The 17,289-nt window shown below is 36.7% G+C and overlaps 1 protein-coding gene across 3 annotated transcripts in view; it reads left to right on the forward strand.

The window, feature by feature from the left end:
- Positions 1–17,289, forward strand: part of HERC4 (HECT and RLD domain containing E3 ubiquitin protein ligase 4) — a 133,319-nt gene that overhangs the window by 102,360 nt on the left and 13,670 nt on the right. For 2 of the 3 annotated variants that reach the window (XM_065894787.1, XM_065894789.1), the window contains 4 exons: positions 535–558; positions 2,976–3,074; positions 4,991–5,158; positions 5,385–5,528. In XM_065894787.1, the coding sequence (XP_065750859.1) occupies positions 535–558; positions 2,976–3,074; positions 4,991–5,158; positions 5,385–5,528 (435 nt within the window). The remainder of the gene's footprint in view (positions 1–534; positions 559–2,975; positions 3,075–4,990; positions 5,159–5,384; positions 5,529–17,289) is intronic. The other variant, XM_065894788.1, reaches the window with a different exon arrangement.

The raw sequence follows: 17,289 nt of genomic DNA on the forward strand, positions 1-17,289 counted from the left end.
GCTTAATATAAGATACCTGTGTTTCACTGGTTATTTCTGATGAATAAAAACAATTACGGCTTATTTTCTCACTTTCCACATAGCATTTTAATCTACTAAACACTTTTCAAATATTCTGTCAAGATTAACCAAGTCGTAAAATCTGGGGGATATTTTCTCCATTTTCCAGGTGGAGAGATTGAGCCATAAAATTATTTCTTCAAGACCAAGTTAGGCTTAGGATTAGTTTCCCTGTTCTACCTAAATAATGAAAATGGTGTAACTTAGTTGCTGAAACCAAATTTCATTATGTTCAAGCCTCAATGATTTTATGATCACAAGATACCTGAAACGAAGGTCTTATTACATTTATAGATATATCAGGTATATGTGGAAAGGGTAAGTTTTGTTGTAGATGTATTTTGGTCTACTTCATTAATTCAGTATTCTGCTATAGCAAAATAAATGAAATGCTGCTTTGAATAGAAATAGTTAAATTTGGACACTAACAATGCTCTTTCCTCATTACTGTTACGTTCTGCACTGCTGTCTTAGGATGTCAACCATGGATTAACTGAGGTAAGTTTGGTGTAATAAAGTCTCATGTTCAGAGTAAGATATACTCTGTTTTGTCTTAAGTGATTGAAGACCCCAAAGTTCCTCTTTTTTGTGACTTTAAAACATATATATATATGTATATATACATATATATTTTAATGAGTGTATAGAACTTGCCCTGTATAACATTTCAGAGGAATTTTCTGAAGAAAATTAGACCCTCTGTTTTAGTTAGCATTACACCTATATATGATGCCTTTTAACAATGTTTGTCTTAAAATAGTTCCTATCCTCCTAAAGCCTTCCAGTATAAAATTTACGGTGTCCTCAGAATACAAAAAAGCAAACTTATAAAATTTCACAAATGCCTACCAAGAAGGCAGAAAATGTTTTATGTTAGAGAAGTAGAATGATTTTCAATTTTTAAACTAATAATTGACACTCAAAATGGCCATAAAATAGAATAAACTTTCAGTATGGTCATCTCCCTCGCTTTTTTTTAATGTACTATCTTAATATATAAAGTTCTGGCACTTTGGCTTACATAATCAACAATCCTGAGCCACCTTTTTAATACCTGGGAATGTTGTATTATATTTCTGTTATAGACTTCAGGTTTTGTTGTTTGCTTTGCTTTTTTCACAGCACTTGAACCAATGAAGCATTTAGAAGTAGGTTTAAGCTATGGGCCTGACATTGTTTGCTTCCTCATCCTCAAATAGAAGTAGCACATAAAATTATGAAATCAAAGAGTTTTGGAGCCAAAGGGGACTTTAGAAATCATCTCAGTCTTTTAGAGTTTCAGAGTAGTAAAAAGACTTTCTATCATCCATAGCTAGTTAGTGACACAAATACAGGGTGGAGGGTAAACTTGTCATATGAGAAATAGCCAAGAATGATAACTTACTTAAGGGTTAATGTCACTCAGCATATTGTCTTTCATGTTGAGAACAACAAGTTGATAGTCTTGTGTTCTATACTGATTGGGCACTATTGAATTATTTCATTGTTTTTGATGGCCATAGTTGAAAGAGGCTTAGACAAATTGAAATACATTTAAAAGAAGGTTATTGGGGACTTCCGTGGTGGTCCAGTGGTTAAGACTCCATGCTCCCAATGCAGGGGGCCCAGGTTCGATCCCTGGTCAGGGAACTAGATCCCATGTGCCACAACTAAGACCCGGCGCAGCCTAATAAATAAATAAATAAAATAAAAGAAGGCGGTTGGGAAGGAGTAGAGCTGGAAACCATATTATTTTCAGGATGGTTGGAAAAACTGGGCATGTTTAGTGTGGGAAAAAGACAACCTAGGGAGAGCATGGCAGCACGAAGTATCTAAACCATATAAACTTCCCTGCAGGGGCAGAATGAAGACTGAAATAGAAAGTGAAGTGATGTATAGAAATGCAGATTCAGACTCAATATAAAGAACTTTCTAAGAACTTAAAAAGAAGAGGATTGTTTCATGGTGTATTAAGTCTTCACTGGAAGCCTTATAATAAGAAGGGGCTCTGTGTCAAGGCTGGCACAAAAATTTTGCTTTGTTGGGTATATGGTAGTGTAACATCCTCCCACTGCAAGATCTGTGACTGGCAATTCATAGCTCTTTGTATTTTTCTGCCCTGTTAAAAACTTAGCAATCAATCACTATGTTTTACCTGCTAGGATAAATAATTGTCGATAAGGTGACTAATGTCTGATAATGGTAATAATAGATCAGCTATTATTGATCAACTTTGAAGATTGACAGAAAATAATAATACTAATCGTGCTTATTTTGTAAGTTAAATGAATGAACAGATTGTTGGGCTTATAATAGTGTTGTCCCCCTAATGACCTGGCAGTAAATATCTGTTGAATGAATAAGTAGATTGCTTATCATTGGCCTCACTTGCTAGAGTAGCCCAAATATATAAGAACTGGGAACTGTATTTAACATAGGAGCCCCACATTTAGAATAAATTTGCAGCCTAATTCACTGAAACTTGGAGTTAAGATGTTAAGCAAAAGATACCTGTAATTTACAATTTTATGGATTCTCAAGTATACAGTTATCTCCTAAAATTAGGAATTAGGGTTATTCCAATGCCTCATCTAATTATCAGTAAAAATTCTATATTCAGAAATAAGCCACGTTTTATGTATGGACACCAAAGGGGGAAAGTGGCGGGAGCGGGGGGCGATGGTGTGATGAAGTGGGAGATTTGGGTTGACATGTATACACTAATATGTATAAAATGGATAACTAATAAGAACCTGCTGTATAAAAAATAAAATTAAATTTAAAAAAAGAAATTAGCCACATTTTATTTATAATTCCTGAATGACACAAAAGTGAATAAACCAAGAATATGATCAACTTTACACAAGAAATGACAGTACCTACAAGAAGTAAGTTACAACCCAATTTGTACTAATAAGCTAATTTTTTATTTCTAGTTGGCAGATATCCCTGTTACAATCTGCACATATCCATTTGTATTTGATGCCCAAGCAAAAACTACTCTGTTACAAACAGATGCAGTCTTACAGATGCAGGTAAAATATTGTATAGTACTAATTTAATTTGAGAGTAGTTTTTGAATTGTTTCTCTGGTGTTTTTTTAAAGTATTTGAAATATCTTTGGGGATATTTTGTACTTTTGTGGTCTGTCTTTTGCAAAGCTACTTTTACAGGCTTCCCTGGTGGTGCAGTGGTTGGGAGTCTGCCTGCCGATGCAGGGGACACAGGTTCGTGCCCCGGTCCGGGAAGATCCCACATGCCGCAGAGCGGCTGGGCCCGTGAGCCATGGACGCTGAGCCTGCGCGTCCGGAGCCTTTGCTCTGCAACGGAAGAGGCCACAACAGTGAGAGGCCCACATACCGCAAAAAAAAAAAAGCTACTTTTACCAAAGTACCTTTGGTACCTATGAAGAGGGCTGTTGCATGTGAAATGTGTATTCTTATGAGGGATACTTATATATATTTAAAAGGACATAGAATAATTTAGATTTTTATCATTTCATATTTAAAAAATGGTATAATCTTCTTTCATTATAGAAATATACAGTCTTTATAAACAGTTTGACTAGTTTACTTGATAAAATGGTTTGTTTCAAATCTTGCTTTATTATATATTCCCTATTTATATACTTGGTAAAAGATGAAAATCAGTAGAGGTGAGGTGATGTTAAAAAGTAGGAGGCATTTGATCAGCCGTTAGGAGGAGGGTATGAACATTTTAGTAATGAATAAGGTACTTTCCTGAGGTTGGTCATCTCCTCTTCCTCCTCCCCACTGTCCTTCCCCTCCGCCCCCCCACTTTAAGCTGAACATTCTTTCCTTTATAATGAGAAATTTTAAAACTACTTTACATTATGACCGTGAAGGACTACAGTAGGTTTGCTTTATCATTTGAACTTGTAAATTTAAAAGTTTTTGAGTTTCTTCCTCTGGTATAGAATATCAGACTATAGAGGCTGAGGACTAAGGATGAGATGAGACCTTGAGCACTTAATATTCTAAAAATGCTTTTTAAAATTACCCCTCCCCCAATTTTGATGGCAATTTTTATTCCTTTAAAATAAATGCGTTTACTATTCTAAATTCTTCCATATATTTAAACAATAAATAATAGTAGGAGGAATTTTAGAGATGTGCTTATTTCCATTTTCATCAACAGAAGAAATAAATATTTTTGTAGGATTCTATACTAACAGCTAGATTGCTAGTTTTTTAGCAATCTCTGTTAAATGCTAAGTTAATCAGGACTTCCCTGGTGGTCCAGTGGTTAAGACTCTGTGCTCCCAATGCAGGTGGCCGGTGTTCGATCCCTGGTCAGGGAGCTAGATCCCACATGCGGCAACAAAGATCCTGCGTGCTGCAACTAAGACTTGGTGCAGCCAATGAATAAATATTAAAAAAAAAAAAGAGAGAAAGAAAGTTAATCACTTGGTGCTTTCAATGTAGGATATTCCATTTTAGAATTAAGAACACAAGGAAAATCATAGGAAAAAAATAAAAGCTTTAAATGGTAAAAGCCAAATGCTTGGTTTGTGAGCATATATGGTGATAACTCTACTAAATGAATTTCTATAAACCTTTTAGTTGGCCAGGCTGTTTCTTTTTCTCTTTAAAGGTTTGTTTTAATGCTGTTTTCTTTTTCTCCTCACTCTCCATCCTAGTTATTTTTTGAGAAACAAGTGTTCAGATATATCATAATTATTACAGATCCATGCTTACTTAGCTTAATGGTATCATCAGTTATACATTACTATAAAAAAATTCAAAAGGATACTCTTTATGCTCAGTTTATTAAGCTCTGATGCTGTGCTGAATACTGTGTTAGGTGCTGTGTGAATTCAGTAGTATAGGAATTATAGGATGTCTATAGTTAGTAGGTAGAGGTTAGCTTATTCAGTCACAGCAGCTTCTTTATAGCATTGCTGTTAAATTTTTAATCTTTTGTTTTCTAGATGGCTATTGACCAGGCCCACAGACAGAATGTCTCCTCTCTTTTTCTCCCAGTGATTGAATCTGTGAATCCTTGCTTAATTCTAGTGGTACGTAGAGAAAATATAGTAGGAGATGCAATGGAAGTCCTTAGGAAAACAAAGAATATAGACTACAAAAAGCCACTCAAGGTAATTTAACATTTTCTGTTGTATAATTGGAACTTTTATTCAGAAAATATGTTTAAAGTTTTCCTGTTCATTTTTAGTGTATCTTTGAATCTTAATAAAATTATATACTTAAAAATTTTTTAGCTATTAATTGCCACGCTTTTATTCATAATAAATAACGTGTTGTAGGGTTTCCAGAATATACGTTCATTTCTTTACATTCAGTGTTTGCATTAACCTGTTTTAGGTTATATTTGTTGGAGAAGATGCTGTTGATGCAGGAGGGGTACGCAAAGAATTTTTCTTGCTCATCATGAGGGAATTATTGGATCCTAAATATGGCATGTTTAGGTATTATGAAGATTCCAGGCTCATTTGGTTTTCTGATAAGGTAAAAAGTCTAACCGTCTAAATTACTTCTATATCTATCTATCTATCTGTCTGTCTGTCTGTATACACCTATGTATATATACCTATATGTTTCAACTTAGCTCAGTAATAAATAGGAGTTATTACTGGATACCTAACATATTTTATTTACAGATCTTCTTTGTTACAACTTTAGAAATTATAAACGTTTGGATTCAGAGTCATCAGAACACATTAATGCTTACCACACATTTCAAATTAGCAAAATAAATTACGGAATGGTCATCCTGAAAATGATGTTGACTGTTCTGCTGAGTTAGATTTGAGGATTGAATAAGTACCAGATGAACTTTTCTTCTGGGGAGAATTAATTTATCATTAGGGATCATTGATTTCTCTACCTTATAATTTAGGGCAGAGGTAACTACTCAGAAAACTACAGTCCCTGAAAGTTCTTCCCAGCACATAAAGTCAGTGCCTACTGACTTTATGGCCACATAAAGCCAATGGTCCATTGGCTATTGTCCATTGCTACTTTCTAGCTAAAACTGGCAGAGGCAGAGTGGGGAGTTACAACGAGCCCCTATGGCCAACAAAGCCTAAAATATTTGCTGTCTGCCCCTTTACAGGAAAAGTTTGCCGGCCCCTAATTTAGAAACTGTAAGTGAAATGGATGGTTCAGTTTGTAGAACTCTGAGTTGAAAGAAATTTGAATTATTTACTGTTTGTTCTAAAAGTCTTGATGTATTATTTATTCATTCTTCCAGGAGACTGGCTGTCCTTTGTGATGTTAGCAGTCATGATGATCAGTGCCTAGGCTAGTTAATTTATTAGGGGTGGCAAAATGGTACTACTCCTACTCTAACATTTCTTTTTCATTTTTGTAGCTTGAATACTTATATGTAAAGAAATTTTCTCATATCCGCTATTTAATCCTTATTAGTACAGTTCATATGGGAAAGAATGCTCTCTGTAGTTATTTTTCAAAAGAATTAGCATGCTCCAGTGGTGACAATTCATTTTTTGATTTTGTTTTCGAATATTATTATATATTCATGGACTTAAACATAGTTGATGTTTTTCAGTCTATTGCAGTTATTATCTTTATTAATATTATCCCACTTTTATCCAGGGAGAGCTCTTCAGCTTGGCACCTGAGTCCTTTTGACACAATCTTAGTACTGTTTAGTAGCTTCCTTGCTACCTGGTGTACTTGGTGTGATAAAATGTTCCAGACTTATACATTTATTGCCTAACAATACCAACCTTTCAACCAATATTATGATAACTGAAAATATAGTTGACCCTTGAACAACATGGGTTTGACCTGTGTAGGTTCACTTATACGCAGATTTTTTTCAATAAATACATACTGTGATACTATACGGTCCTCAGTTGGTTGAATCTGAGGATAGAGGACCGACTATAAGATTATACTCAGATTTTCGACAGCACAGGGGATCAGCGCCCCAACCCCTGAGCTGTTCAAGGGTCAACTGTAGTTTTGTTTTGTTTCATTTTTAAGTATTTTGCAGGGTTTTTTTGCCCTTTGAGTATACCCCAGGTGAGATACGCAGGCAAATAACTGTGTTTTTTGTTTGTTTGTTTGTTTGTTTGTTTTAACATCTCTATAATAACTGTGTTTTGATATCACTTGAAATTGGTACACTCTGTATCATTATACCAAGTAGATACACACGTAGGTTAACTTGTAGAATTTTTAATTTTTAGGGATTGCTTGTTTAATTTCTATTTAGTTTTATAGTTATATGAAATAGTTACATAGTTCCAAAGTCAAGTCTACAAAATAACGTATCTAAAAAAGTATAACTTTTGTCTCTACCCCCTCCACTGTACTTCCTCCCTCCTCTTAAAGTTATTCTTTTCAAAAGGAATGTTATAGTTTAACCGTTTTTGAAAAAATAAATATAAGTACGTATGTAGTAGTATACCACATACCAATGTCAGTTTCCTGGTTTGAAGTATGGTTATTTAAGCTGTTATTATTGGGGAAAACTGAGTAAAGAGTACAGAGAAATTCTGTACTATTTGTGTAATTTCTTGTGAGTGTTAAAGTATTTGAAAATAAGTATTTTTAAAAAGAAGTGCTATACTATACATACTTTTTTCTTCATCAAGAAAGGGTATTTTAGGGGCTTCCCTGGTGGCGCAGTGGTTGAGAGTCCACCTGCTGATGCAGGGGACACGGGTTCGTGCCCCGGTCCGGGAAGATCCCACATGCCATGGAGCGGCTGGGTCCGTGAGCCATGGCCGCTGAGCCTGCGCATCCGGAGCCTGTGCTCCGCAGCAGGAGAGGCCACAACAGTGAGAGGCCCGCGTACCGCAAAAAAAAAAAAAAAAAAGAAAGGGTATTTTATTTTACATGAGAAATTAAAGCATGTTTGCATGTTGTTGTGATGAATTACTCAGAAAGTAGAAAATCAGCTTTGCAGGAGGGGATATCAGCCGCAGGAGCACAGTCCTTAAATTGTGAAGAAAAGATGCAGACGAGTATGCTAGTGGAGGATTGACTCTAATCAGACACATAGATCCATAATATCATGAGAGAAAGCCAAGTATGTATGTAAATACAAATCTTCTGGTAGATTTGATGGTGGGAGGTTGTGCAAGTTCTCTTAGAATTATTTCTACTTTACAGTGAAATAAGACGCAAGTTTGTTAGAAAGTTCAAATAGGAGGAAGGTTGTTGGAGGGTTGAAGAAGAAAGGAGAAAGAGTGAAATAATCACTTAGGGGAGTGGGAAAATAAGATGACCATGTAAATAAATACAGGGTTAGACTGGCGGCATTGAAGGCCCATTTGAAACTTACGTTCATGAATTTTAAAAGGAGACCAGTCAACATGGTTGTGTTTTTTTTCTTTAGTCACATTTAGCTGCTTGGGTAGAGGTAAAAATGAGACAGACAGTTGATTTAACTAGGTTGTGGTTTTAGCAAGTGAGTATAAACAGAAGGGAAGAAAGATTGATTATCTTGATTGATTATAGAATTTAAGCTTTGTAAGGAGGAAAATGTAAGGACTTGGTTGGGAGGTGATGATTTTTTAAAAAGTAGTGTGGTTAATGGCTTGTAGTTGCTGGTGGAGTTGAGTTGTAGTGTGAGTCAAAGTATTGGGGGGAGTGAGTTACAAAGTAAGAAATGATGGTCAGATAGGGAATGCTTAAAATTTGGGTGGTTGCATTTAAATATAAAATATGACCATGGGAATGGGTGTCTGAGATGTGATGGGAGGACAAGACTGTTGGAAATATTTTGTTGGAAAATTGCAGTTCAAGGAACTGAGAGGCTAGTGTGTTGGATGCCTTTTTTGGCCCGGGTATTGAAATCGTCAAAAACGATGGCAGGAATAGTGGTAGAAAAAGAAAGCAAAAGATAGTGCCAGAATCTGTGAATGAGTGCACTGTGAATGTCTTTAGATGTCAGCACAAGGAACAGTAGCAGGGAAATGGTCAGTTGGCATGTGTTGGACAGAAGCTGGGATTTTAAGAAGGTAAATGGAAGGAGGTCTAGAAGGAGTGAAGAGCCAGGAGACCTCTCTCTAGGCCTGGTTGTATGAGGGGTTGGAAGGTTAAACAAACACCATTTATTATGAGCTGCAGGGGAAATAGCATCTTCAGGAGACAGCCTTGTTCATTTAGAAAAGGGGCAAGGAGCAAGGAGAATTTGGAGAGGTTTAGGATATAGGCAGTTTTCCAAATGATAGATTGTGAGTTCCAGAACAGAGAAGGGGTTTGGTGGAGCAGGGACAGTTAGTAACGTTGTGTCAGATTTTAGGGCCTGTACACTGCCACATGGAAGTGGGTTACGGACAACCTGTGAGTTTTGAGGCCTCCTTTGTTGACAGTTAGGCATGTAAGACATGGTTGAATAGTCCTGATGGCCTCTGAGGTAGGTGGACAATCTGTTCAAATTATGGTCTCTTTCTTGGCACTGATCTCTTAGGGCAGTTTGTAGTGGTGTAGCAGATAGAATTTGAAGAGTGTCCGTGGGGTGGAGGCCTGTCTGCCAGGAACACAAAGCGTTCTATGGGCCTCTATTCAGTTCTGCAGAAAGGTAATGTTTTGAGACCAGGGGAGGGGCAGTCGTAACAAGCTTTATTGTATATCTTTGTGGGTTTTTTTGGCCGTGCCCTTGCAGCATGCGGGATCTTATTTCCCCAACCAGGGCTCAAACCCATGCCCCCTGCAGTGGAAGTGCGGAGTCCTAACCACTGGACCAGCAGGGAATTCCTTGTGGATCTCTTATACCTTTTCAGTTATATCTTGATTTGGGCAATAGGAGCCCCGTAGAGCTGCTCTTCTTCTGTGTACTTTTGACATGTCCCCATTGTTCTTTAATTATTCATTACATTTGGTACAGAAAATGTTCCAGGCTCATTTTGTGTTTTCTCTACCCCAGTCCTGGCTTTAGCCATTTCTCCTAAGAGCCCTGACTTCCTTAAGTATAAAATGGTATTTAGAAGTCAAGCTCTGGATGCTACGTGTATTCATTGCTACCAAGGAGTCATTGCTTTCAGAGTCTCACAGCAGACAGAACTAGTAACTATATGTATGTATACACACATGGCATACATCTCCTGGATTTCAACATGTATGGATATTTATATATATGTATACATGTACACACACATATTTGTGTGTGTATATATATATATACATACACACATGTTAAAAACCATGAGATGATACTGACACCTCTAATTCTATACAAACACCACAGAGTTTACTTTAGCCTTCTCCCTTTCCGTTTTATGTGACTTAAATCACTAGTGAGAAACTTAACAGCCATCATCTTCCAGGTATTTACTCAGTAAGTAGCTAGTCTTCTGGTTACATTGGCCAAAAGCTTAGCCCCAGACATACTGGACCACCTCCTCAGAGAAGGTGTAGGAAGGAAGGAGGAAGGCAGAGGGCTATATGTTCTTTTTAATTTAATATTATTTTTAATGAGGTAAAATTCACATAACATAAAATTCATCATTTTAAGAATTTTAAAATGTACAATTCAGTGGCATTTAGTACATTCACAGTGTTGTGCAACCATCACCACTCTCTAGTTCCAGAACATTTCATTACCTCAAAAGGAAACCTGTAGACATTAAGCAGTTTCTCCCCATTTCCTTCTTCCTTCAGCTTCAGACAATCACTGCTTTACTATCTATCTCTGTGGCTTTGTCTATTCTTGATATTTGCTGTTAATGGAAACCATATAGTGTATGGCCTTTGGTGTCTGGCTTCTTTCACTTAGGATAATGTTTCCGAGGCTCATCCATGTTGTATCATGTGTCAGGACTTAATTCCTTTTTATAGTTGAATAATATTCCATTATATAGATATACCACATTTGTATATTCATTCATCAGTTGATGGACATTTGGGTTGTTTACCTCTTTTGGCTAAATATTATGAATAGTACTGCTGTGAAAACTTGTGTACATGTTATTGTTTGCAGTTATTTTGGGTATATACCTATGAATGGAATTGTTCGGTTATGTGATAATTCTGTTTGACTTCTTGAGGAACCACCGAATTGTGTCCCACAGTGGCTATACCATTTTACATTCCCATCAGCAATACATGAGGATTACAATTTCTCTACAATCCTGGTCAACATTTGCCACTTTCCTTTAAAATATATATATATATTTAAATATATTTTATATATGTATTTCTGTATTTTTCTTATTATGATAGTGGGTATGAAGTGGTATCTCACTGTGTTTTTTTTAAATTAATTAATTAATTTGTTTATTTTGGCTGCACCGTGTCTTAGTTGTGGCACGTGGGATATTTGCTGCGGCATGTTTACTTGTGGCATGCAGGCTTCTTAGTTGCGGCATGCATGTGGAATCTAGTTCCCTGACCAGGGATTGAACCTGGGGCCCCCTGCATTGGGAGCATGTAGTCTTACCCACCGGACTACCAGGGAAGTCCCTCTCATTGTGATTTGATTTGCATCCCCTACTGGCTAATGATGTGCTTGTTTGACCATTTGTATGCCTTCTTTAGCAAAATGTCTTTTTAAGTCTTATACACTTTTTTAATTGGCTTGTTTTTCTTTTTGTTGCTGAGTTTTAGGAGTTCTTTTATGTATTCTGGATACTAGACCCTTGTCAAATATATGATTTGCAAATATTCTCTCCCAGTGTATGAAATTTTGGTGAAGTCTTTTTTTTTTTTCTTTTTTTGTCTATTATGTTATTGCTTGTGCTTTTTGGTGTTATAACTAAGAAACCATGGACAAATTCAGGGTCATGAAGATTTACCCCTGAGTTTTCTTCTAAGAGTTTTATAGTTTTAGCTGTTATATTTAGGTCTTTCATCTATTTTGAGTTCATTTTTGTCCATGGTGTGAGGTAAGAGTTCAACTTCATTCTTTGCATGTGAATACCTGGTTGTCCCACCATTGTTTGTTAAGTCTTGGCACCCTGTTGAAAATTAATTGACTGTAGCTATATGGATTTATTTCTGGACTCTCAATTTTATTCCAGTGGTGTATATGTCTATTCTTATGCCAGTACTACACTGTCTCGTTTACTATAGCTTTGCAGATTTTAAAATTGGAATGTGTGAGTTCTCCCACTTCGCTCTTCTCGTTCAAGATTCTTTTGACAATTAGCGGTCCCTTACAATTCTGTATGAATGAATGAACTGTATGAATTTTACAGTTACCTTTTCCATTTCTGCAAAAAAGGCCATTGAGGTTTTGATAGAGAATGCATTAAATCAGTTTGGGAAGTATGGCCATCTTAATAATATTATCTTCTAGTCTATGAACATTGGATGTCTTTCCAGTTACTTAGGTCTTTTAATTTCTTTCAGCAATGTTTTATAGTTTTCAGTGTACAAGTCTTACACTTCCTTGGTTAAATTTATTTTCAGTATTTTATTCTTTTTGATGCTATCGTAAATGGAATTATTTTCTTTATTTTTAGTTCATTGCTACTGTGTAGAAATAGAGCTGATTTTTTGTGTTGATCATGTGCTGAATTCACTTATTAGCACTAATAGTTTGTTTTGTGCATTCTTTAGGATTTCTGTATACAAAATCATGTCATCTATAAATTCAATAGATTTAATTTTACTTCTTTCTTTCCAATTTGTATACCTTTATTTCTTTCTCTTGTCTGATTGCCCCACCTTGAACTTCCAGTGTGCTTTCAAATGCAAGTGGTGACAGTGGACATGCTTCTCAATTTTTCCTGATCTGAGTGGAATGTCAACTGTGGGTTTTTCATAAATACCTTGAATCATGTTAAGGAAATTCCCTTCTATGCCTAGTTTACTGAGTTTATTTATCATGAAGGGGTGTTGAATTTTATTCATATGTTTTTTTCTGCATCAGTTGAGATGATCACGTGGTTTCCTTCCTTCATTCCGTTATGTGATATATTACATTGGTTGATTTTCTTATGTTGAACGACATTGCAGTCCTGGGATAAAGCCCACTTGGTCATGGTGTGTAATCCTTTTAATGTGCTGCTGGATTCAGTTTCCTAGTATTCTGTTGATGATTTTTCTGTTATTATTTGTAAGGAATACTGCTGTATAGTTTTCTTTAATGTGTGTGTGTGATGTCGTTGTCTGGCTTTGGTGTCATGGTATACCTGACCTCATAGAATGAGTTAAGAACTGTTTCCTTCTCTTCCATTTTTGGAAGAGTTTGAGAATGATTGGTGTGAATTCTTCTAAATGTTTGGTAGAATATGGTCTCAGGTTTTTGTTGGTTGGAAGGTTTTTGATTGATGATTCAGTCTCTTGTTATAAGTTTCTTTAGGTTTTCTAATTCTTCTAGTGTCAGTTAATAGTTTGTGTGTTTCTAGGAATTTGTCCATTTCATCTGGCTTATCTATTTTGATGGCATGGAGTTATTCATAGTATTCTCTTATAATCCTTTTTATTTCTCTGAGGTTGATAGTAATGTCCACACTTTCGGTCCTGATTTTAGTAAGTCTTCTCTCTTTTTTTCTTGGTCATTCTAGCTAAAGGTTTGTTAATTCTGTTAATCTTTTAAAAGAATCACCTTGGGGCTTCCTTGGTGGTGCAGTGGTTGAGAGTCCGCCTGCCGATGCAGAGGACATGGGTTCATGTCCCGGTACGGGAAGATCCCACATGCCGCGGAGCAGCTGGGCCCGTGAGCCATGGCCACTGAGCCTGCGTGTCCGGAGCCTGTGCTCCACAACAGGAGAGGCCACAACAGTGTGAGGCCCGTGTACCGCCAAAAAAAAAGAAAAGGATCACCATTAGGTTTTGTTGCTTTGTGTATTGCTTTTCCATTCTCATTTCATTTATCTCCACTTTAATCTTTATTATTTTCCCCCTCTGCTAGGTTTGGGTTTGGTTTGCTCTTCTTTTTGTAGCTCCTTAGGATATAAAGTTAGGTTATTTATTTGAGAAATTGTTTCTTTTTAATTAATTAATTAATTGTTTTATTTGGCTGCATCGGGTCTTAGTTGTGGCACACAGGATCTTCGTTGTGGTGCGCGGGCCTCTCTAGCTGTGGTGCGTGGGCTCAGTAGTTGCAGTGCACGGGCCCAGTCGTTGTGACACATGGGCTCCAGAGCACGTGGGCTCAGTAGTTGTGGCACTCAGGCTCTCTAGTTACGGCACATGGGCTTAGTTGCCCCGTGGCATGTGAGATCCTCGTTCCCCAACCAGGGATCAAACCTACGTCCCCTGCATTGGAAGGCAGATTCTTAACCACTGGACCACCAGGGAAGTCCCCTTGTTTTTAATAGATGTTTACAAATATAAAAACTTCTTTTTGAACACTGCTTGCCCTGCATTCCGTAAGTTTTTGTGTGTGTATTTTCATTTTCAGGAGTCTCTTAAGTATTTTCTGATTTCCCTTATGATACCTTCTTTGACCCATTGGTTTTTTTAAGAGTGTGTTGTTTAATTTCCACATCTTTGTGAATTTTCCATATTTCCTTCTGATATTGATTTCCAGTTTCATTCCATTATGTTCTGAAAAGATATATTTTATGATTTTAATCTTTTTAAATGTAGTCTTTTAAAATTTATTGTTTTTCTTTGTTTTCCATAATACCTCTTATTCATCCAGTTTTCTTGTGTTTGTTTCTTTTGTCTTTTTCTTGTGGTTCTTGGCTGTTTGTTATTTTAGAGTGTGACACTGAAATGCTACCTAGATACTTTATGTGTATGGGCACTGTGTACTAGCCCTATTCATAGAGTGATTAGGTGGGGGCCTCTCAAGGGCGAACCCTCAAATGTCAGCATATGTAAGTTTTTTATTCTTTGTGTTTACAGGAAAGGTTGTAGCCCTGGCTGTCAGTGTTCTAGTAGTGTTCCAAACACTGCAAAGGGAAGCTAGGATTCTCACTGTTCACTGTACAGACCTTCATTTGATCCCTTTCTTTTTTGTTTTTTTTTTTTCTTTTTTGTTTTTTTTTTTTTGCAGTACGCGGGCCTCCCACCGCTGTGGCCTCTCCCATTGCGGAGCACAGGCTCCGGACACGCAGGCTCAGCGGCCATGGCTCACGGGCCCAGCCGCTCCGCGGCACGTGGGATCCTCCCGGACCGGGGCACAAACCCGCATCCCCTGCATCGGCAGGCGGACCCTCAACCACTGCGCCACCAGGGAAGCCCGATCTCTTTGTTTTTAACGCAGCACCCTGACCATCAGCTACCTCAGATTCCAAAGCCTCTTTAGTTCATCCTTTCCAAAAAGGCAACAACCTTTCCAGCAAGCATCCTATTTTCAACCCCACTCTGATACCTCTGACTTTCAGATTCTTATGTTTTACTAACTGAGCTACCTGGACTACCTCTGACTTTACAGGTATTAATTGGCACTTCCAGTTCCTGAGCCTACAGGACAGATGAACTTGTTTTTTACTGGCTTTCCTCTAAAAGCTACTGTTTCAGTTTTTTCTGCTTTACCGAAACAGACAAGCTATCCATTTACTTCTCATATTTTGAAATATTGAAATCTCTTTAGTGCTATTAAAACCCTCCCCTATTCTTTTTTTCTTGTGGGTTTATGCCATTTTTAGTCCTTTATTCTCACTTAGAGGGATTTCTGGAAGAAGAGAGATTAACACATATTCAGTCTGCCCTACTTAAGAAGGACTTTCTAAACTTCAACATAATGTAAGACATCACAGAAGAAAAAGTTTAATTTGACCAATGAAAAATATGATATAACAAAACATAAGCATACATGTAACAAAGATGACACAGGGTAATAACCCTGACATATGATGAATTCAGATACAAATATATAAGTAAACACTAGCCCCCAAAAGATAAATGGGCCAAGTATACAAAGAGGCATTTCACAAACACACAAATCCCTAATTTTCAGTATCACCAAGAGTAAAAAATATATAGTAAAACAAGTTGTCATTTTTTAAATTCAGAAATATGTTTTATGTGTATATGGTATGTGTATGCAGATGAAAATGTGGAAAGATAGTCATTTTCCTGGACTACAAATGGCGGTACAAACTAGAACAGTTGTGGAGGAAAAGAGTTTGATAGTATGCTTAACTTTCCTTTGACTTTGAAATTCTTCCTTGCAAAGCAGAATTTCTTCTAAGGAGGTATTCCAAACTACGGACCAAAATATATGCAAAAAAGATGCCCATCTTCTTTTGAAAATTACTAGCTAATTCGAATAATATTTATTGAGCCTTCACTGTGTGCTTCAGGAACTGTGCTAAAAGTATTTTACATACATTATTCCACTTAATCCTCACAACAACCATATGAAATTAATACTACTTTTATCTTGAAAACACTGAGGCTAGATAGTGAATGAACCAGGTCTGGAGCCCCAGATCTAGTTTAAAAATTGTTTGCTCTTAATTGTCATGCTTACTGAATTTCCTGTGACCATATGTTAATTCTCTAAAGATTACTGGGGTGGGAGAGGTGAGGGGAATAAGCATTGTTTTTAATATTTTAATAATCTAAATGTCCAACTATAGTTAAAATAGCTAACTTAGTAAGCCATGGAACTTTTATATGATATAATATGCAACCATTAAAAATTGTGTTCTGGAACAATTTTTTTTTTTAATTAATTAATTTATTTTTGGCTGCTTTGGGTCTTTGTTGCTGCGCTCAGGCTTTCTCTAGTTGCAATGAGCAGGGGCTACTCTTCATTGTGGTGCGTGGGCTTCTCACCGCGGTGACTTCTTTTATTGTGGATCATAGGCTCTAGGCACGTGGGCTCTAGAGCGCAGGCTCAGTAGTTGTGGCGCATGGGCTTAGTTGCTCTGCGGCATGTGGGATCTTCCCGGACCAGGGCTCGAACCCGTGTCCCCTGCATTGGCAGGTGGATTCTTAACCACTGCGCCACCAGGGAGGTCCTGGAAGAATATTTAATGACATAAGAAAATACTTGTGTTGTAATTAGAAAAATGAGAAAACCTTAAATATAATGTTTTAAATTATTTTTCTGAACTTATAGTAGATGGAAATACATTAAAAAAAATTTTAATCGTTGTTTTTGGGTGTTTCTCAGTGATTGGATTACAGGTGTTTAATTCATTTTCTTCCTTAGGTTTTTTATTTTCCAAATTTTGAATGTGTATAATTTTTTAAGTCAGAAAAAAAGTTCTAGTAATCATTTCATTTATTAATGTAATGTTTAAAGATGTGAAAACGATTCTATTTCTGGGGAAAAAGCCAGTTGTGAAATTATATATTTAGTATCGTCTCAACTAAATTTTAATTTTGTTTGTCCCAGAAAATACGTTGAATGCAAATGTGCAAAAATACTAACAGTGATATTGTC

Source organism: Phocoena phocoena, chromosome 16 (assembly GCF_963924675.1).
Source record: "Phocoena phocoena chromosome 16, mPhoPho1.1, whole genome shotgun sequence".
Classification (NCBI taxonomy): domain Eukaryota; kingdom Metazoa; phylum Chordata; class Mammalia; order Artiodactyla; family Phocoenidae; genus Phocoena; species Phocoena phocoena.